At 41.4% G+C, this 19,296-nt stretch overlaps 1 protein-coding gene and 1 pseudogene across 1 annotated transcript; both read right to left on the reverse strand.

The window, feature by feature from the left end:
* Positions 1–395: 395 nt before the first annotated feature.
* LOC144717012 (uncharacterized) lies at positions 396–2,062 on the reverse strand (annotated as a pseudogene).
* A 3,953-nt stretch (positions 2,063–6,015) lies between these two features.
* Positions 6,016–17,852, reverse strand: EMB2763 (ribonuclease II family protein). The gene is made up of 24 exons (XM_078592322.1): positions 17,713–17,852; positions 17,433–17,573; positions 17,184–17,341; positions 16,873–16,928; positions 16,582–16,704; positions 16,334–16,464; positions 15,998–16,241; positions 15,765–15,918; positions 9,814–10,054; positions 9,560–9,716; positions 9,418–9,486; positions 8,752–8,877; positions 8,621–8,673; positions 8,411–8,517; positions 8,122–8,176; positions 7,914–8,013; positions 7,729–7,840; positions 7,532–7,652; positions 7,385–7,444; positions 7,198–7,303; positions 7,014–7,109; positions 6,832–6,913; positions 6,378–6,443; positions 6,016–6,294 (listed from the first exon to the last, which is right to left on the reverse strand). Exons 1-24 carry the CDS (start codon positions 17,764–17,766, stop codon positions 6,102–6,104), a joined length of 2,805 nt encoding a protein of 934 aa, XP_078448448.1. The 5' UTR covers positions 17,767–17,852; the 3' UTR covers positions 6,016–6,101.
* Between the last annotated feature and the right edge of the window lie 1,444 nt (positions 17,853–19,296).

The raw sequence follows: 19,296 nt of genomic DNA on the forward strand, positions 1-19,296 counted from the left end.
CTGCGCTCGACGACGCCATTCTGCTGCGGGCTATATGGCGCTGTGTGTTGACGATGAATACCTTCTCCCACGCAGTACTCCACGAACTCGTGTGAGGTGAATTTGCCACCCTGATCGGTATGGAGCGCTCCCATCTTCAGTCCGGACTTGCCTTCCGCCCGAGCCTTGATCTCCTTGATGGCTGCTGCAGCATGGTCCTTTGAAGGCAGCATGGCCACCCACATGTACCGGCTTCGATCATCCACGAGTAGCAGGAAATACTTGCTGCCGTTGGGTGTCTCCGGGGCAAGTGGACCACACAGGTCGGCGTGTACCAGCTCCAGAATGCGTTGCGCCCGGTACTTACCCTGCTCAGGAAACGGCGACCTCTTTTGTTTGCCGGCGAGACACGCCTCACACAGCTGGTCCACCCGACCAACTTATGGCAACCCCCGCACCAGCTCCTCCCGAGCCATCTTTCTCAATGCGGCCATGTTGACATGGCCAAAGTGTGAGTGCCATCTCCAAGCTTCCTCGTCAAACTTCGCCGCTAAGCACACCGGCCAAATCAGCTTGACGTGGAGGATGTACAGCCGGTTCTCTCCACGCATCACCTTTGCTAGGAGCCGTCCGCCTGGTTCATGGATCTTCATTTCCCCCTTCTTGATGTCGACTTGGTACCCGGCCTCATCGAGTTGGCCGACGCTGATGATGTTGGTTGTCAATAGGGGAATGAAATACACCCCCCCGAACGACCGGTGCTCGCCATTCTTGCATTGGAACATGACAGTCCCTCGACCTTCGATCTGTGCCACTGAGTCGTCGTCAAACCGTACCGACCCGAGCACCGCTGCATCCAGCTCGGTGAAGGCCATACGGGAACCTGACATGTGGTTCATGGCACCCGTGTCCAAGACCCACGTTTCTTCACACGCTGTTCCTTGTCTCCAAGGTGGGCGAACACCTTCTCTTCCCGCAACTTGATCTGGGTCGGGGCGTCTGGCCTCTTCTCTTCTGCCTTCGGACTCGCAGTAGAGCTTCGTGGAGTGGAGGTTGGTGCCGGCGACGTCGATATGACCGGTGTTGACTCCACCAAAAACAGCGAAGCCCACTCCTTTTCTTGGACGACGTGGGCCTGCTCCTTCTTGGGTTTTGAGCGGCACTCACGAGCCCAGTGGCCCAACTTCCCGCATTTTGTGCACTCATCGTTGGACCGGCCTGAGTTGCCCGACGAGCTGCCTGACAACGACCCTTTTTCGCTGCCATGGCCGGGTCCGCGCCCACGTCTGCCACGGCGTACTGCGTTGCTGCTGCCTCCGCCACCATGTTTGTTCTCAGCATCGCGCTTCTTCCACCGCGCGTCCCACTCCTCCTCAGTCAGGTACAGCTTGCCCTCGTGGTGCATCAATGACGGCGTCTCTTCGAAGGCATCCTCTGCCACCTTGAGTCGACCCGTCAGATCAGCAACAGTGAGCATTGATACGTCGAGCAACGTCGTGATCGCGACCACGATCCGCCTGAAACGTTGGGGGACACTGCGAATTATTTTCTCCACCACCTGTGTCTCTTCGATTTGGTCGCCGAGAGTGGTGAGAGTCGATGCCATACTGTTGAGATGCAGCGCGTAGTCCTCAACGGACTCTCCCTCCTTGAACGTCGCCGAGTCGAACTGCCGCCGCAAGTTCTGAGCCAACGTCTTCCTTACGCGGTCATCGCCGATCCGCATGGTGGCGATAGCTTCCCACGCTTCCTTGGCCGTATCCTTGTGTGCAATCACCGGCCACATCTCCGACGGCACGGCACTACAGAGCGCATCGAGCACCTGCATTTCTTCATGGGGTTCGGCGCCGCCTTCCTCAATGGCGCTCTAGAGCAGCCGGGCCTTGAGCTTCACCCTCATGAGCAGCGCCCAGTCGGAGTAGTTGGTCTTGGTGAGCATTGGGAACCCGGTCCCGGCGCTCACCTCACGAATCACCCTCTAGACGATGCCGTCCTTGCTTCCTGCCATCAGTGCGTGTTGATTGCGCGATCACGATTCCAGCGGCTGTACCCTGCCGCGATCGACTCCCTACCCGCAACCAGTGGCTCTGATACCACTTGACAGAAACTCGCCGGAAAAATGACGTCACCGGCGAGATCACCACCGAACACTGGTGACAGAAGGAGCACCTCGTTGTAAACTCAGAAAAAAAACTGTATTCAAACAGAACCCATTACATTTCTTAAATAGGAAAACAAGAGCGTAAGGAAAAACAACTAACTATCCCACGATCGGCCAGTGATGCGCGGCGTGGAGAAATTCCCGCATCACCGCACAACGTGCCCAAGGTGCAGTTACGTGGCCACGAACCCACGTGCAAGGCTCACGTTGACACTCTTTCTCTCTGGGCCTCTCCCCTTCTCCAACCCGCTTTCCCTCTCACTTTCTCCCTGCACTTCTCTCTTGCACTCTACTCTCTCAATGTCTCTCTCGCTCCCTCTCACTCTCTCCCTCTAACCACCTATCTCTCTTTCACTCTCCCTCTCTCAATCTCTATCTTTCCCTCTCACTCTTCCCATCGCCCTCCTATTTCTCTTTCGCTCTCCGTCTCTCAATTTCGCTATCTTACCCTCTCACTCTTCACACCATCCTCCGATTTCTCTTTCACTCTCTCTCTCTCTCTCTCTCTCTCTCTCTCTCTCTCTTTCTCTCTCTCTCTCTCTCACTCTGTACCCCTCTTTCACTTTTTCTCTTCCCCCCTCTACCATTATATTTTTCCAATTTCCTCTCTCCCTGTATCCACCTCTTTCTTTCACTCACACTCTCTCCCTCTCTCTTTCCCTGTGATTCTATCCCCATCTCTCATTCTATCTCTTTCCATCTTAGGTCCTCCCCCTCTCTAACTTCTCTTTCCTTTCTCTCTCTCCCCCTCTCTAACTTTATCTGATTCCCTCTCACTCTCTCCCCCTCTCTAACTTTATCTGATTCCCTATCACTCTCTCCCCCTCTCTAAGTTTATCTAATTCCCTCTCACTCTCTTCCCCTCTCATTATATCCCTTTCCTTCGCTCTCTCCCCCTCTCTAATTATATCCCATTTCCTCACTCTCCCCCTCTCTAATCATATCCCATTCACTCACTCTCTCCCCCACTCTAATTATATCCCGTTCCCTCACTCTCTCCCCCTCTCTAATTATATCCCATTCCCTCACTCTCTCCCCCACTCTAATTATATCCCATTCCCTCACTCTCTCCCCCTTTCTGACAATATATTTTCCCCTCACTCTCTCCCCCTTTCTGACAATATCTTTTCCCCTCACTCTCTCCCCCTTTCTAATTTTCTCTTTTCCCCTCACTCTCTCCCCATCTCTAACTCCATCTCTTTCCCTTTCACTCTCTCCCACTATCCACATCTATCTATTTCCCTTTTACTCTCTGCCTCTCCCTCTGTAATTGTAATTCATGTTTTTGATGCCCTTACAACCCATAATTGTATATGTTTTTATATCCAGCTTGAGAAATATAATTAACCTGAAAGGGAGACCAAGTTTTGTGGAATCCATCGAAAGTTGAATATTATGTTTTTCAAGAATGACTTTTTCATATTAGGACAATATTCATGTCAATATTTAGGTTGATTTATTGTATTGTTTACCAAAAATTGCATGTTTAACTTTGACTCTGAAATCTAAATTTTTTCAAAATTATATCCTTGACTTTTTAACTTTGACTTTGACATAGACAAGTCTACATGACTAGACAGAGACTGCACTAGGTAATTCCTTTACTGGACTGAGACCAGACCGAACTGCAAGTCTATGTTTAGATTTTGTCTATAACGGGAGCAAGACCAGATCGTGACCTTCCCTATAAAGAGGAGGCTTAGGAGAAGCATAGAGAATCAGATATAGAAATGAGGAATGTTGTATTTACATTAGTTGGTTTGGAAGATCCATTAATTATACAGGATCACAAAGGAAGATTTACTGTTTTAATTGTTTTTTGTTTCTTGATGCTTCTATGTTTGTTGTGCCCTAGTCAGTAAATGAACTAATGTTTATTGTATTGATGATACAAGGCATATGGGAAGGATTACATTGTTCTGTTGAATGTCATTGGTACATCTTATTATGTTATTATTGGTTAATCAATGGTAGGGAAGGACAGTCTCGATTTCAGTTTAGGAAAAATCCATACATAGACCTAAAGTTTGTTCCAGTCTTAGTTAGGTTTGCTTGTCAATGTGAAAGGTGAAGTGAAAAAGTTAAAACTCAGTAAAGGAAATTAAGGATTGAAACTCAATATTATAGAATAAACCTAACATTGTTGAGTGATGGACTTAATGCAAAAAATAAATAAATAATATACAAATCTGAAATATGAGGAATAGAGTAGTATTAAAGAATATATTATACGTATATTTGAAAGATAAAGTTCCCATCTCACACTGAGTATCTATCTCAGCATAGCTAGGGTTTTGCTTAGGTGCCACATAGAGTTCTTATTTTTGAGCTACAAGAATCAAGAGATCGCTCTCCCATTAAAATGTGCAAGTGGAAAGAAAATAACTTATAATTGCTGGACAGACAGGGGGGTTTGGGAGCGACAAAGAGGAAGAGGCATGAGCTAGGAGGGGGCAACGAGTAGAGAGAAGCAAAGAGATAAATAGGAAAGATACATAGAGAGGGACAGAGAGCAATTAGGTTTTAAAATGTCCTCCATTCCGTATTCTATTAGAATGATACATAGAGTTTGGATACATAGAGAGAGAGAGAGAGAGAGTGAGAGTGAGAGAGAGATCAATTGAGTTTGGATGTAGTCAGATTGAAATCATGACTCCCAACACAATGTACTCATGAAGTGTAACTATCTACGTCATTTTCCATCTTTTTGCCTCACAGTAAGCAATAGGATAGGCCCATGATGAGATTTCACCATGAAGGGATGAGGACAGCCCACTTCATGTCCCTCTCAATCCCTCACTGTCTATCTCACTTCCCCACTCATCACATATCCCCCAACTTGGCCCTACCCACCTACTGTCTTCTTTTTTTGTATGAGGAACCTTGTGTTGTTTATGGATCGGTATGATGGCCATTTGGCCGCCTATTTTAGAACAAAGTCCATCCCTACATTCGGTTCCTATTTGGTTTGGAGGCAGGCCAATATTTCTGGCTTCAATAAGACTTCTAGTAACTGTTTTAACTTGTAATCATCTAGTGTCTTTTCCACTATGTATGAGAAACATTGTATTGTTTGTGGGTTGGCATGTGGCCATTTGGGTGTCTATTTGAGAATTGAATCCATTTGAATCCATCCTTACATAAGGTTCCTGTTTGGTTCGAAGGCAGGCCTATATTTCTGGTTTCAATAAGACTTATTAAACTGAAATACTTTGTAATCATGATGCATTTGTATGTGTTACAGGTTGAAAATATCTAGCAGCACTTGGCACCCAGGCAGCAACAAAATAAAGAAAAAGTACAATGCCATCCAATCCAAACTTCATACGGCAAGCAAAGCTGACATGAGGCGCATGTTTTTTGAAAGGGACATCTATTCTACAGTTTCTTACTTTTCCTAAATGTTCTGATATAGAAATCTCTCGCCAATATTTGGTCGACTTAAAGCAGTGTGCCTATGACCCAAATGGTATGTTTACGTTCCAAATTACAGTGTCGTTAGCTTCATTGACCTTAATTATAACTTAGAACGTTTTTTACTTTATATGTTTTGTTGGCTCACCGGCGACTAAATTTAAAGACGTGATGGAACCAATTAGAAACCAATTGGTAGACCTAGACTGAGGTTTCTTCCAGAAAATTGTTTCTACGTGCAGTCCATTCTATAAGTCCACAGAATAATAACCCAGCAAAACGACCATAAAAATCGTAAATAATAAAAAATGGGAATTCTATACTGAGTTCCTCCTTTAGGTCTTGATCAAGTGGATTGATCAACCCAGTCAGATGATCTCATGGAGTTTCGACCAAGCCATTTAATGATGGGATCAGATCATTAATCTAGCTGATCCATAGATCCGAATCAAGATTTAGCCTAATCCAAATATAATCTCTTCCCCAAATGACTAAGTCAAACTTACATATGATTTATGTTTGCAGAATCATGAATGGTGGCTGAAGGCTATATGAGAGTCAGCTCGAGCTTCGGTCTGTTGGGTTGAGGTTCCACAACTTCCATATGAATCTTGACAGCCTGCAAAACCCTAAAGCTCACACCAGTACCCGCTTTAGATACTCTCTGATTTGTCTCATCCACCACCCAATCAGTCTTCTCGCCTCTCTTTGCCAGGTAGACAGGCCCTTCAATCCCAAACCTGAGCAAAGTTTCAAGAGATTAAACGCGTTATAAACACCAGAATTAAGCTTGTTTTTCTCCTCTGCTATGAAAATATCATACTTTGGCACAAAGACGATGAAACCGTTGGATCTGATCTTGACGATCCTTGCCTCTGTGTCCGTGGGCCTAAAGACAAATAACAAAGAAAAAATTGAGAATGAACAATGGCAGAGACCAACGATTCACCATCCCGGGAATAAGCCTTCAGTGCCATCCAGAAACAGTCTCATCATCACATGTGTGCTTGAGGATGACGATTTCAAGATAAAACTGGGTGACAAAGAGGAGATGACAAGTGGACAAGAGGAAGAGAGGGGAGGGATGAGATAGAGAGAGAGCAAGTTGCGGCTGGCTGTTTGCACGAATGAGCTTTGACAAATGGACAAATAGATTGCACCACGATGACGATGACGACCTCATCATCGTAATCATCATCAAGGCGCTAAGGAATGGCGAGGACGATCATCGTCAGCGACATCAAACACTCGAAGGAGCATGTTTTTGATAGGCTCACCTTTTTCGGAAGTAAATAACGGTGTTGAGCTCAACAGATGCCCTGCTGGCCATCTGAGCATTTCTATGCCGATAATTCAAATCTGATGGAAATTTAGTCACCAAGTATGCGGAGTCAAATTTTTGATAATTCAAATCAATATTCTTGGAAAAAAGATATTAGTGCAGTGGAGAAAATCATACTGTCTGATATGCTCGTTAGTTGGCCTTTATCCAGAAAAACTGGAGGAAGCTTTGATATCCCGAGGGCAGCAGCCAACAGTCTGTGAACAATAACATCTGACAAAAAAAAGATTGAAAAATAAAATAACTTAGTTCATTGCAAAAAAGAAGAGAGGAAGAGAGGGATGTGACTGTAAGAGCATGCCTGCATATCTACGAATAGGTGACGTGAAGTGTGTATAAAGAGGTGTCGCAAGGCCATAGTGATGGAACTCCTGACGACTGAGATCCCCACTGCAGAAGTAGACCGCCTGGCAAGCTCAAAGATGCAGAATAAGCGCTAACATAATAGTTTTGAATTTTAGTATTGTTTCAAGATCGCAGTCAAGAACCTGAGTCATGCATCTGGTTGCGAGAATCCGGATCAGTTTATTGAAGTACGGATCGTTACCCTGGTTCAATGGTAAATATGAAACAGTCGCCACAAATCAAATGGTACGACCAATAAAATGAAAGAACTGTAGGTTTAGGGGTTTTACCACAGCACGGTCTAGTGAATCAGCCAACGCCTTAGAAGAGGAGGCATCCAAGTCTATGCCAATGGCAGCCGTAATCCGCAACAGCGGTTCAAGCATCTCTTTAGTCGGAGTTGGATGCCGTCTGCATTCTCCATTTAGAAATTAGGAAAATAAAACCCAAAAATAAGCTCAAAATTAAAGACTCCAAGTCAGCATACCTTAACAAGGAACACAGAGGGAAATGCTTTAAAATCTTTTCTGCCACTGAAATGTTGGCCGCCAACATGAATTCTTCGATCATCTGGTTCGCTTCTCGGATCTGGTATATTCCTACAAAAACTCAGACACGATTTCAGATAAACAGTAACAAACCGACACAAAGATTAGCAGAGAAAATGCCCACCTATGTCAAGAGGATCAAGAGTTTCTGTGTCAATTTGGAATTTTACTTCTGCAGAGGCAAGTGTAAGTGCGCCCCTATCAATACGTCTTTGCCTCATTATCTATAAAGCATAGGTAAATAATCGATTTCAAATTTCTAATTTGAGCAGTGCTATAATCATGGCCAGTCAGTAAAGAAACAAATTTTTGCTGTAGTCAAATCAGCAAACCTTAGCCAGTGCATTTAAATTCCGGAGATTAGTAGTCAACGCGTCCACTAAGCGGCTGCAAATGACAATCAAGCTTTATTTATACCTTGACTAAAGCCAGATACTTTTTATAATGTGCAGTTAATATGAAGCATAATGTCAGCAAATCTTCAGCAGACCAAAGATATGGTACAAAAGCAATTTTCTTTTTTTTTTCAATTGTAAGGTCATTTGTCTCCGTGCAAATAAAGAAAATTAAGAAAAATAAGCATGCATATTTTCAAAAAAAAATTATGCCAGACAAATGCACCTGTCGTCCATTCGAGCTTGAGCTTCGACATAAGACAAGGCAGCGCAGGACTTAATGACACTCTTCGTGAATCTCGTGGAGATAATTTCCGCCTGAGGGGTCATTTCCTGAGAAAAACAGGAATACAACACAATAAATCATTTGCCTTTCGGGAAATCGCTTGTCTTTTACATGCTGGTAATCTTATACTTCAAATAACTGAGGAATTACCCATATAACAGAAAACGCCAGTCTGTCCACATCAGCGCGAAGAGAACAGGTATCTGACAAGGCAAGCTTATCACATTGATGATACAGTCTACATAAAGAAAAAGTACAACTAGAGTGATATAAATCAATACCTTCTGTCAACGGCTTTGGAAGCATGTCGATCCGGCGATCAACTAGATAAACAGATGTGCCCCTTTGCGACGCTTCCTTGTCGAGTGGCGTATCAGGATGGACAAAATGTGTGACGTCTGCAATATCTGAAAATTTTACATTGAGGAGGTTTCTTGAAAGATAAATGGATCAATCTTAATTTGCTTAGGCAGGTGAATAAATGGGAAATTCGTCTACTGTAAAACAAATGCTATGGCATAATATGTTTTCAGTACGCTTTTGGCAATCACGGACTTCTGTTACCTTATTCAAAGTAGGTGTCCAAGACAAATAAGTGATGTCTTTTAATTCAAATAAATATTTAATAACACAAAGTTTATGAATCTTCTCGGCTCCATTGGTCCCAGTTTCACCAACTTTTTCAACCAAATACCGATGGAAAAATGAAAAATACTAGAAATGTGGATTGGACCAAAGAATACAAAAACGTGATCAGAGCGCAGAGACATTGGTAAGAATTGAAAATTCATGAGAGAAAATGTTTTAAGCGTAGGCAACAAATTTACAACTTACTTACGATTTGTGAGTAATGAGTGCCATATGAGTGACTCGTTTGTGGAAAAATGAAAATAAATAGATTCTCTAAGTCCTTCAATAATCACACAAAATGGAGGAAAAGAGGATACGGACTCCAATTTCAAAGTTCCCGTTCGGAAGAGCAATGCAGTGGAGAGCATCATCAATGTCCGTGCACCCTGCAGAAGAAGGTTTCTCCTCTCAATAAATAACAATTTAAATGGGGACATTTAAAGATTTTAATTTCCTAACCAGGGGGGTCAACGCTAAAAACCCTAAGATGTCGCAAATCTTGTCTGTTAAAACTCGTCAAGTCTTCGGGGGAAAGATTCCAGGGCAATGGAGGCAGGCAAGCCAAAACTTGTGCTGAAAAAGGCCTAGAGTTTATATCATTCTCAATCAAGATCACCTGAGGTAAGCGGGACGATGACAACCATATCAGAAACCTCCAATCAAACTCAAAAAAACGACGCTAGAGTAATAAGAAGAATCACTGATTTCCTTACCTCATCTTCTGTTTTTTTATCACCAATATCCCCAATGGCACGCACATAGTGTCCAGATGGATAACGAGACGAGCAGTCCCAAGAATCAACAGCAACAATAATTCTCTTCTTCAGTAGATTCCCAAGTTGTCGAGTTTGTATCCTTATCTTTGGAATTCTACGATCCTTGGAGAGAAATAGGGCATGAGCTACGCCACCATTGCCAGCTGGCAGAGGCATTGCTTCCAAAGACCCACAATATCTGCAAAATGATGAATTCTAAAACGAGGTTCATGAAGCGTAATGTATTTTCTGATGACAAGAAAGTTTGAATAAACTGAAAATAAATTTACAGGAAAAATGAGCAACTTCTGTTGAAGACGTATATCTTTCAAAGTCATGCTGCATTTCTCTCATATAGATCATCTATCATGCAAAGATTATACCACTTTGAACGGATAAAAGCTGAGATGAAGTTAAACCAACTTTGATTCAATTCATGCAGAAGTTAAATGATACGATCCTCCCTTCCATAGGTTACAGAAGGAAGTTGTACATAAAAAACTAAGGCCTGAGACAGAGATAGAAGGCCCAGAGAAGACAAGGCAAGTTGGTTACCACTTGACACTGCACGAGATGACCTCTCCAGCTAGTGATTGGCCCGACTGAGGGCTGGTCGGTCAGTTTAAATATCAAGAAAGGTGGGAGAGAAGATTTCGTTTCTTCTTGGATCTGATTTCGAACTGAGAGTCAGGGTAGCATTCAACCTTGGAGCTTCTGAGAAGTGCTTGGGTTGTCAGCGCAAGATGAGATAGGGGCAGTGGGTTGCTGGTCGAAACAGTAGATCAGAAAGGATCTAGGTGGCGGATTCAGTTCTTGGTACTCAACTCTGATTTATTCATCAAATTTGATACTCTACGTATCAATTACCCAAGATTGATTTTATATCCAGCTACACAATTTCCTGACGTTGATTCTCCTACTAGAGAAACAGAAGATAACGTTATTGCACCACTTGAATATGTTATTCCTCATCCAGTTCAGACTTAGTAAAGATGTCAGCAAGCTAAGTTACCGGTGCAGGATCCTGTGCATGAACATGTTGAGGAAGGAACCAAACCAGGGGCAGAAGAATCTAGGGAAAAGGCAATTGAAGTTGAGACAAATGCTTTTGAAAGCTGAGCAGTTGAGTGGGAGATTAGCATTGCGCAAAAGGAAGAAGAGTTAAAAAACCTAAGTCCCAGTTATAATACCTTTCATTTGATCGGATAATCCTTGAGTACAATAATTTTCAACGTAATTTGAATCCAGTCTGTTAGCCAGCCATCTTATTTATATCTTACTATGTTTCTGTTATTTTTCTATCTGTAAGTGGGCCACGTGCTATAAGTGAACCCACTTGTACAAGTCACTTATTCTCTCACGTGAGAGAATAAGTGACCCAAAGATAATGGGCCCAGCCCATTTAAACTGTACTAAGCTGGTATTTAAACCAGCCCTATGACGAAAATCGTAACAAGGGTTTTCTGTTCTTTCTTTGGAAAACCTAACTGAAGGAGAAGGAGACAGGAGATCCAGGGAGCTGGAGGACGATTTCTAACACAGTCACATACCAACGACATTCAAAGAGACTGTCAAGTCAAGATTGTTCTTAGGTCATAAAGTTGGGAATGAAGATGTTTCAGAAAAATAATTTGGGATGTAATCCTACTATACCACAGGGAAGAAACCAGTGAGATGTCGACGATAGTGTACACTAAATTACAGGCAGATCGGACCCTTGAATGATAGAAAGCCATATTGGCAGTGAGATGCCACACCCAATCATATGGAATATAGTTGCTTCAAAATGTTTGGCTCGGAGACAAAACCTAAATCAGTGAGATTTCTAATTGCTTTTGCAGATGACACTCATCAATATGTAGAAAAATGCCTTCTTGCATGGCAATCTGGAGGAAGAAACTTATATGATAGTTCTACCTGGGTTTGAATTCAGAAGTGAACCTAGGTGCTTGAATTAAAGAACGCACTTTATGGCAACAAGTAAACTCCTACGGCTTGGTTCGGAAAGTTCATTCATGCAATGAAAAAGCTAGGTTGTGTAATGCAGATCACATACTGTTCCTGAAGAATACTCAGTCCGGCAAGATGACAAATTTGATCGCACACATTGACAATAACCACGTCACATGGGATGATGAAGTTTCAGTCCAACTTTGACAGGATCTTTCAAGTAACTTATATCAAAGGCTGGGGAAGGTTGAGATATTTCTCGAGCATTCAAGTATCCCATACAAACACCAGGTACATGTATCTCTCAGCAAAAATATATAATGGATCTTCTCCAAGAAACTATAAGCCTGAACAGCAGGACAACGAATATTCTAGTTATTTAGTAGGTGGAGATGATTGCCAATCAATAAGGACTCAATCCAGAAGCTAGTTGACAAGTGGATCTAAATCCCACTCAACCAGAAATTACTTTACAGTTGGTGCACTAATTACAACATGCACGATCATGGGGATCATAAATACATACAGCATATAGAGTTCCAGCTAATTTGAAACATAGAATCCATAAATGAGCATTGTACACTCAGAGTTGATATTTTCAGCAGAAATAGGTACTGAAAAAGACTGCAAATTGTTCAGCATTGGCAAGAGCTGTGCCTGGCTATTGCACATTTATTGGTGTTAATCTGCTCACCTGGAGTAAGAAGTAACATGCAGTTTTCCCGTCCAATGCTTAAGTAGAATTCAGACCTATGGCCCAAAGAATTCTGTGCTCTGACTATTGAAAGACATTAAGCAATGGACACAAGAATTTATCACACACTACAGTACAAAAGACCAGAAAGCTAAATAGCACATTCCAGTGCAACTCCAGAGCAAAAAAAATATTAATATTGGTAGATAACATATAAAAGACAATATTGCAACTGGTGTTATCTGTCAGACATGGATATTTTTTTTCTTTATTTCTTTCTTTTTCCCTTACTTTCCTCCTGTCGCAAATGTATCTGATAAGTACTTCAGCAGAGCCTACCAGAGAAGACGGTTCAAAAGAGCAGGAACCGTTACAACAGACAACAGCTGAAGCGTCGTCTGGCGGGTTATAAAATAACACTGCAGGGGCAAAGGGGGAAGGAAGTTGTTTTCTCTTCATCTCAGACCCAGTGAGGGTGCAGGAGCTGGAACACTGGGAGAGAGCTTCTCGGCGGCCAGTTGGGGAGGTCTTCGGATCTTATTTCCTCTTCCATTATCTTCTGTTTATCAAACATTCGGTGGTATCTGTCTCTATTGATCTTCAGCGGAATCGTTGTCTGTTTGATCGGTATACTGCGGCCGTTCGATCGACTGTATTCTTCTCCTAGTATATCAGTATCCTTCCAGACCGAAACTAAAAAGGTCTTTATGCACCATCCTAAAGACAAGCTGAGTCCAAGATTCCATCAAGTGTCTTTGTGGGGTACAACATTGGGCAAGAATGGTAAAGATGATACCACTTCCACTCCGGCTCAAAGAAATTTTGTGTTTCTGCTGAGAAGGAAAGACTCTTTGCATCAGGAGAGGGACACCAGCTAGTCCCAATAGCTTATCTGAGTTCTGATCTGGTGATTAGCTGATTCCTAGCACAGGAAGAGGCTATTAAAGTACGGAATGATAACCGACGATCAAACTACAAAATAAGCCACACCTGCCGATCACCAGTTATCACAAGTTCGCACCAGGAAGCGGATGGGAAGGTAGGGAGAAGACGTTGGAATGGTTGTCTGAGTCAAGAACAGGGAATGCCAAGGTGGACTTTGGCTAAATGAGAGGCAGGTGGAATGGACATTGCCAAGGAGGTCCAACGGTGTGGACGTCGCCGTAGAGAAGATAGCGGCGTGATGGACTTTACCAGGGAGCCAAACATCTATTGAAAATTCTCGGTGCACTATTTAAAGGGATTACATAAGGATCAAAAGACTAAAATGCCCCTGCAGGGCTGGAATAACGAAATAGACCCTGACACAACGGGCTTTGTATCATCCCCCAAGCAGATAACAGGTGCCAGTTCCTGATTATCAGTCTCTAACTGGCCCCTCATACAAATATCAAACCCTAGCCCTTGAGGAAGAAAGTGACAAACAAACCCAAAAGCCGATGAATGACAACTCTTATGCCTGGCCAATTGCCTTGAGACACGGCAAGGGTACATGCACTCAGAATCCTAGATATCCAATCAGTCATACTGTGAAATAAGGACACTTGTCACCTGAGCTTAGAGCTTTCAGGACATCACTAAATTCAAAAACCTCTATTCTGTGAATAGTTGGTGAAGCCCTGGCTGATGAGAACAAGAAGGTGCAATGGATTCAAAGATGACAACCCTCCTTAAAAACAAGACTTGGAAGCTCACTGCCTGCCAGCGGGAAGAAGGTGGTTGGATGACAAATGTCTTAAGTATGGATCGGATGACACCTTAGAAAGGTACCTTGACTTGTTGCCAAGGGTTACACAAAATTATAAGGTATTAACAGATAGATTTTTTTCCTGGTGGCAAAACTCAATACTGATCAGATACTTCTTGCACTGGCTACTCATCTCATGCAGAACCTACATGTGTTTGACATGAAAAAAAATGATTGTCTGAATGGTGAACTGGATAAAAAGATCTATCGGGAGTTACTACCTGGTTACTACAAGCACCTGTGTGAGGGGAGCATATGTGAGTTGAAGGTAACACAAGATACTAAACAATCTCTAAGAACTTGGATTGGGAGATTTACTGGAGCTATGAAGGTGCTGAGGTTTCATAAAAACATTCAATTATGTAGTCAGAAATCTATTTTTTGTGGATAATAAAATTGTCGCTGGGGGTGATGAAGCAGAAATTCTACACCTGAGTGATCCGCTGTCCAGAAAAATTTGAGATAAATTCCATGGGTAGATTAAAGTACTTCCAAGGAATTGAGGTCGCATACTTCTACCAGGGAACTATATTCTAGATTTGTTGCAGGAATGACTGACTGCAAATCATCAGCAGTGCCAATCAATCATTATCTGACGCTGGGTTTCATGAGGCAACCAGCCAAGTAAATATGGAGCAGTACCCAAGGCTCATTGGAAAAGTTAACTATTTGAACCATACTGAGTCCCTACATTACATTTGCAGTGGGTCTTCTCCGCTTTCTCATACAGAGTCCCAGAAAAATGCACATGCAGTGGCATACAAAGTATTAGCCTTTCTTTTAGATAACAGCAGGGCACGGCATCCTGTTTGGAGAACATCACCAGCTGGATCTGGAGGTCTACACAAATGCTGATTAGGCAGACTCAGCGGTTTATTGTTGATCAACCACTGACAATTGTATGTTTCTAGCAGAAAGTGTTATCACCAGGCAGAGGAAGAAACAAAAGGTAGTCTCAAGGTCCAGAAGTCAAAGTCCAAGTTGGGCATGTTCTGCAGTGTGTTAGACAATGAAGTATGAAAGCATTATCGTGATTCTACATTTTCTTCAATGTGTTCCATTTCCATATTTTTGTACCTGATCCTAAACAGATCCCCCGGGTCTTTCTACCTTAGTGGATCACGTAACAGCTATCACTCAATGCATAACAGCCATTGTCCATCAAGGTTCTATCAAGTATTTAATCTAGTCTTAGAAATGAATAATCATTTTTCGTTAAAAAATCCCTAATAACGGGGTTAAGTCACTGGATGAAGGAGGTTGACAGGATTCTGAAACAAATGGAACAGGTACAAAGAATGTTCTGATCATATTTGCACATAAAAACCAAAATATAAAAGGAGATAATACAGTTCAGAAGTCTGAATATACGGAACACATCTTCCTTTACCAGTATTTAAAGTGTCCATTAGAAAGTGCCTGTAAATAACAGGCTAGAAGAAATAATACGCAGATATGAGACAATTATAAATAAAAATGATCCACAAGAGCAGAGAAAACAAGAAAATTTTCACTTACGATTGCCAATTGCGCTTTATAATGCCTATTACTTTTCCAGATGGGCGACTTGATGCAGAGTTCGTCTTGTCAGCTGACGGAGCTGACGGAACTGCACTACGTGGTGCATCATCTGCACTTCCAGGAACCAAATGAACATCTTCATCCTCGTCATCTGTGAATAAAAAATTCCCGTGTCAGACAATAACAAGATTAAATCGAAATGAACTCCCTTATTCTTTCAGGCATAATACCACTTCCTTCTTCAATTTTTAAATTTTTTACATCATGCCACTGGTCTTGAGGCAAGAGCTCGACAGCAACAATATCACCATCAAAAGCCCGGTTCATACTAGACCGTCCATAAATCACTATCTCGTCACCAATGCTTTCGCTTCCAACATAAGCTTCAAATGGATTATAACGGTTGACACGAAGTTTTCCTTGATGATATATTCCACGATGCAGGCCTTGCGTAATTTCTGACATAGGTTTGTGCTGGAAATACATGGTAAAACAAAAATGCTAAGACAAGACCAACTTTAAGGCAAAAAATCCAAGTCCCAATAGATTTGAGCATAAGAACATACCTCACTGTAAACAGCTTTTCTCTTTGACGGCCTAGTATCTTCCACTTCCATAGCATTCACGTCTTCAGAGGATGAAACAACAACCAGGTCCAGCAACTCGGGCTGACCAAGGGACCTTACATATGACTCAACTGAGACCAAAACAACGATTAATTTTTGGCACGTTTTATAGGCTTTAGAGGTAAATGGACCACAAGAATAAATGCAATCACTAGATAAGGTTTGAATGCGCAATGGATACATTTTACCTGTTTCTGCCAAAAGACCTTCTTCCGTGGCTTTTATTTTATTTTCTCTGTCATTAGTAATAAGTAACACCCGGCAGTTGCCAGCCAAATGGTTTTGATACCACTGAGATGCCACTCGTATTGCTGAATTTAAATAAAAATTAGAGGTAAGAGACTAAGACAAAATCTCAACATGGATGATTTATGTCAACTAACTATAGCGACCAAATTTACGAAACACGGCATTAATATCTCAGTACTTTTAAAGCGCCATACGATTTCAAATAGCAAGAATGAATGTGATTAGAGTACCTCTGTCATTTCTATCGTTAGAAGTTTCTCCAACCATTTGCTTGACATAAGTATCCCTACAGGAGCAGTAATACAACGTGAAAACCATATGATATAGAAAACACCGCATAGTTTAAGTACGGAAAAAGTATGATGCAACGCTTTCACAAAATCATCCAAAGGAAAGGAAAAATAAGAAAAATTCGTGAAGCTTCTGTGAACTTAACAGCCCAACGCGGCGACCCTTCAAAGGAATTTTCCAAAAAAAATCAAAGGTACTTATTTTCTCCCACATTTTGGAAACTAACAATAGTAGAATGGCAAGTACTCACTTGTGGAATTCGTTGTAGAAAATAAAGAATTTCCGCTGGGAGCTTGTGCAGAGGGCTTTCAGCCTATTAAAAACCGATAAATTCTTGTTCTTCACCTCCTCCATCACTACGTCGAGGATAACCACGTCTTCCATGGCAGGATTCTCCAGTAAATCCATCTAATTTAAACAACAAAATAAAACATATTAATAAGAAAAAAAAATCCAGAGGAGAAAACTGCAACGGGCTGGACGGCATCAAGCCAAAAACCTGGTGGAGAACGACGTTTGTATCAACCACGAGTATGGTTGACGACGCAGATGCCCCCAGAGGAGCATCCTTCGAGTCGCAAACTTTACAAAAATGAACACCGCAATAGATATCATCACGTAGGTAGTGCTCCCTTACCACCTAGCCATAACATGAAGCAAGAACGAACAAAGATGATAATTTTTAGAAGAAAGTTAGAATCAACAAAGATGATGATTGGAAGAGATGTAGGAATCTTCCCATTTGGAAAAAAAACACGAACAGAGAACGAACAACGCACCTTCACGGCCCTGCCGTGCCTTGTCATCTTCATGAAGGACTTGCTCTGCAACATCTTGTTCGATCGCCGATCCTTGTGGCTGCTGCTAGGTTTTCTGAACTGAGATTTCTTCCCGCTCTTCCTTTCTCTCAACCCCAGGAGGAATTACTTTGTATTTGTTAAATTAAGAACTATTATCTGTATTTTTAATCAGAAAAAAATGGGCACGACAGTAGGAATTCAGTCAATCGTATATTTTTAAAAAAAGTTGAAAATATGGTAGATACTCCAGGGAAAAGAGATGACCTTTAGAGATTTGATACTATGGAGTAGCTAAAATCTTTCCAATACAAGAAATAATAATGATGAAATATTCCTGCTTGCAAGAACAGTTTAAGATATGAACTTAAATTTAAAATAGTTTAACTAACTTTTGTAATTTAGTAAATTGACATGCTAGTTATCCCATGCATGTTGAATTGTCATGGAGAATCTATCATTGGGGGATTTCAGCCATAAATGAATTTTAAATTTAAAATAGTTTATCTGTCTTTTTAAAGTCGTAAATTGACATGCTATTCATCCCATGCATGTTAAATTGTCATGGAGAATTTATCATTGGGGGATTTCAGCCATAAATGAAGTTTAAATTTTAAATAGTTTATCTGACTTTTTTAATGTCTTGAATTGACGTGCTATTCATCCCATGCAAATTAAATTTTCATGAAGAATCCATCCTTTGCAGATCAGCCAAGTCATCTTGGTTATCTAAAAAGGGAGAATCGTTTAGTTATTTTCCAAAAAGTAATCTAAAGTTATGGATTCAGTAGCTGTTGCAGGAAAAATTAATTGCTAAATCAAAATGTATGATTAAACAAATCAAATTTTCAAGTCTTTCTCGAGAAAGCATTAATAGGGATCTCAAATGAATGAGATCTCAAAGATATCACAAAAGGAGATATGCCCTCTTGCAGAAGGGATTATATGAAAATAGATAGTAGTAAAAAATTTAACTGTACAAAAGTTACCATTTTATGCTAGGAGAATAACGCAGCAATAAGAGAACTGCAGATGATATAAGTAGAAACAGAAATTGGCCACTGATGTCTCCTTGCGACTTTTCTTTCCACGTTTAGCAAAAAAAGGGATATGTTAAATTTTATAATTTTGTTTCAAATGACAAATAACTTATTTTGTGAGAAATTTTTTATAAATTTAGAATAAAATAAAATAAATTAATATAAACGAAATTAAAAGATATCTAACAAATAGGAGATCACCTTGATTTCATTTGTTTGGAAATCCAATTCTTGCACCATAAATATGTTTGATACATTATTTATGATACCTTTTTACATGGGAATTTATCACCAAAAAACAACTTATAAGATGACTTAAAGCAGACAAATCAAGGATCACTTTAAATCTCATGTGTTAGACAAGATATTCAATTACTTAATGCACAATGACAGAATCTACATCAGATCTTTTATTAAATATGCACATGAATTTTGAATTATGTTGGATTAATAAGAGGACATGTTTTGAGTTACAATCATTTAATTTATTGCCAATTATTGGATTGTGTCAATGACCATGATCAAT

This window comes from Wolffia australiana, chromosome 2 (assembly GCF_029677425.1).
Source record: "Wolffia australiana isolate 7733 chromosome 2, ASM2967742v1".
NCBI classification, from domain to species: Eukaryota; Viridiplantae; Streptophyta; class Magnoliopsida; order Alismatales; family Araceae; genus Wolffia; species Wolffia australiana.

What these genes read in the sequence shown, in the direction of transcription:
- EMB2763 (XM_078592322.1), bottom strand. Translation starts at nt 17,766, where the DNA reads ATGTTGCAGAGCAAGTCCTTCATGAAGATGACAAGGCACGGCAGGGCC. An exon ending in TTCTACAACGAATTCCACAA is followed by an intron (nt 16,929 to 17,183) that starts GTGAGTACTTGC and finishes CTGCTCCTGTAG; the next exon opens with GGATACTTATGTCAAGCAAA. An exon ending in ATTTAAATGCACTGGCTAAG is followed by an intron (nt 8,014 to 8,121) that starts GTTTGCTGATTT and finishes TATGCTTTATAG; the next exon opens with ATAATGAGGCAAAGACGTAT.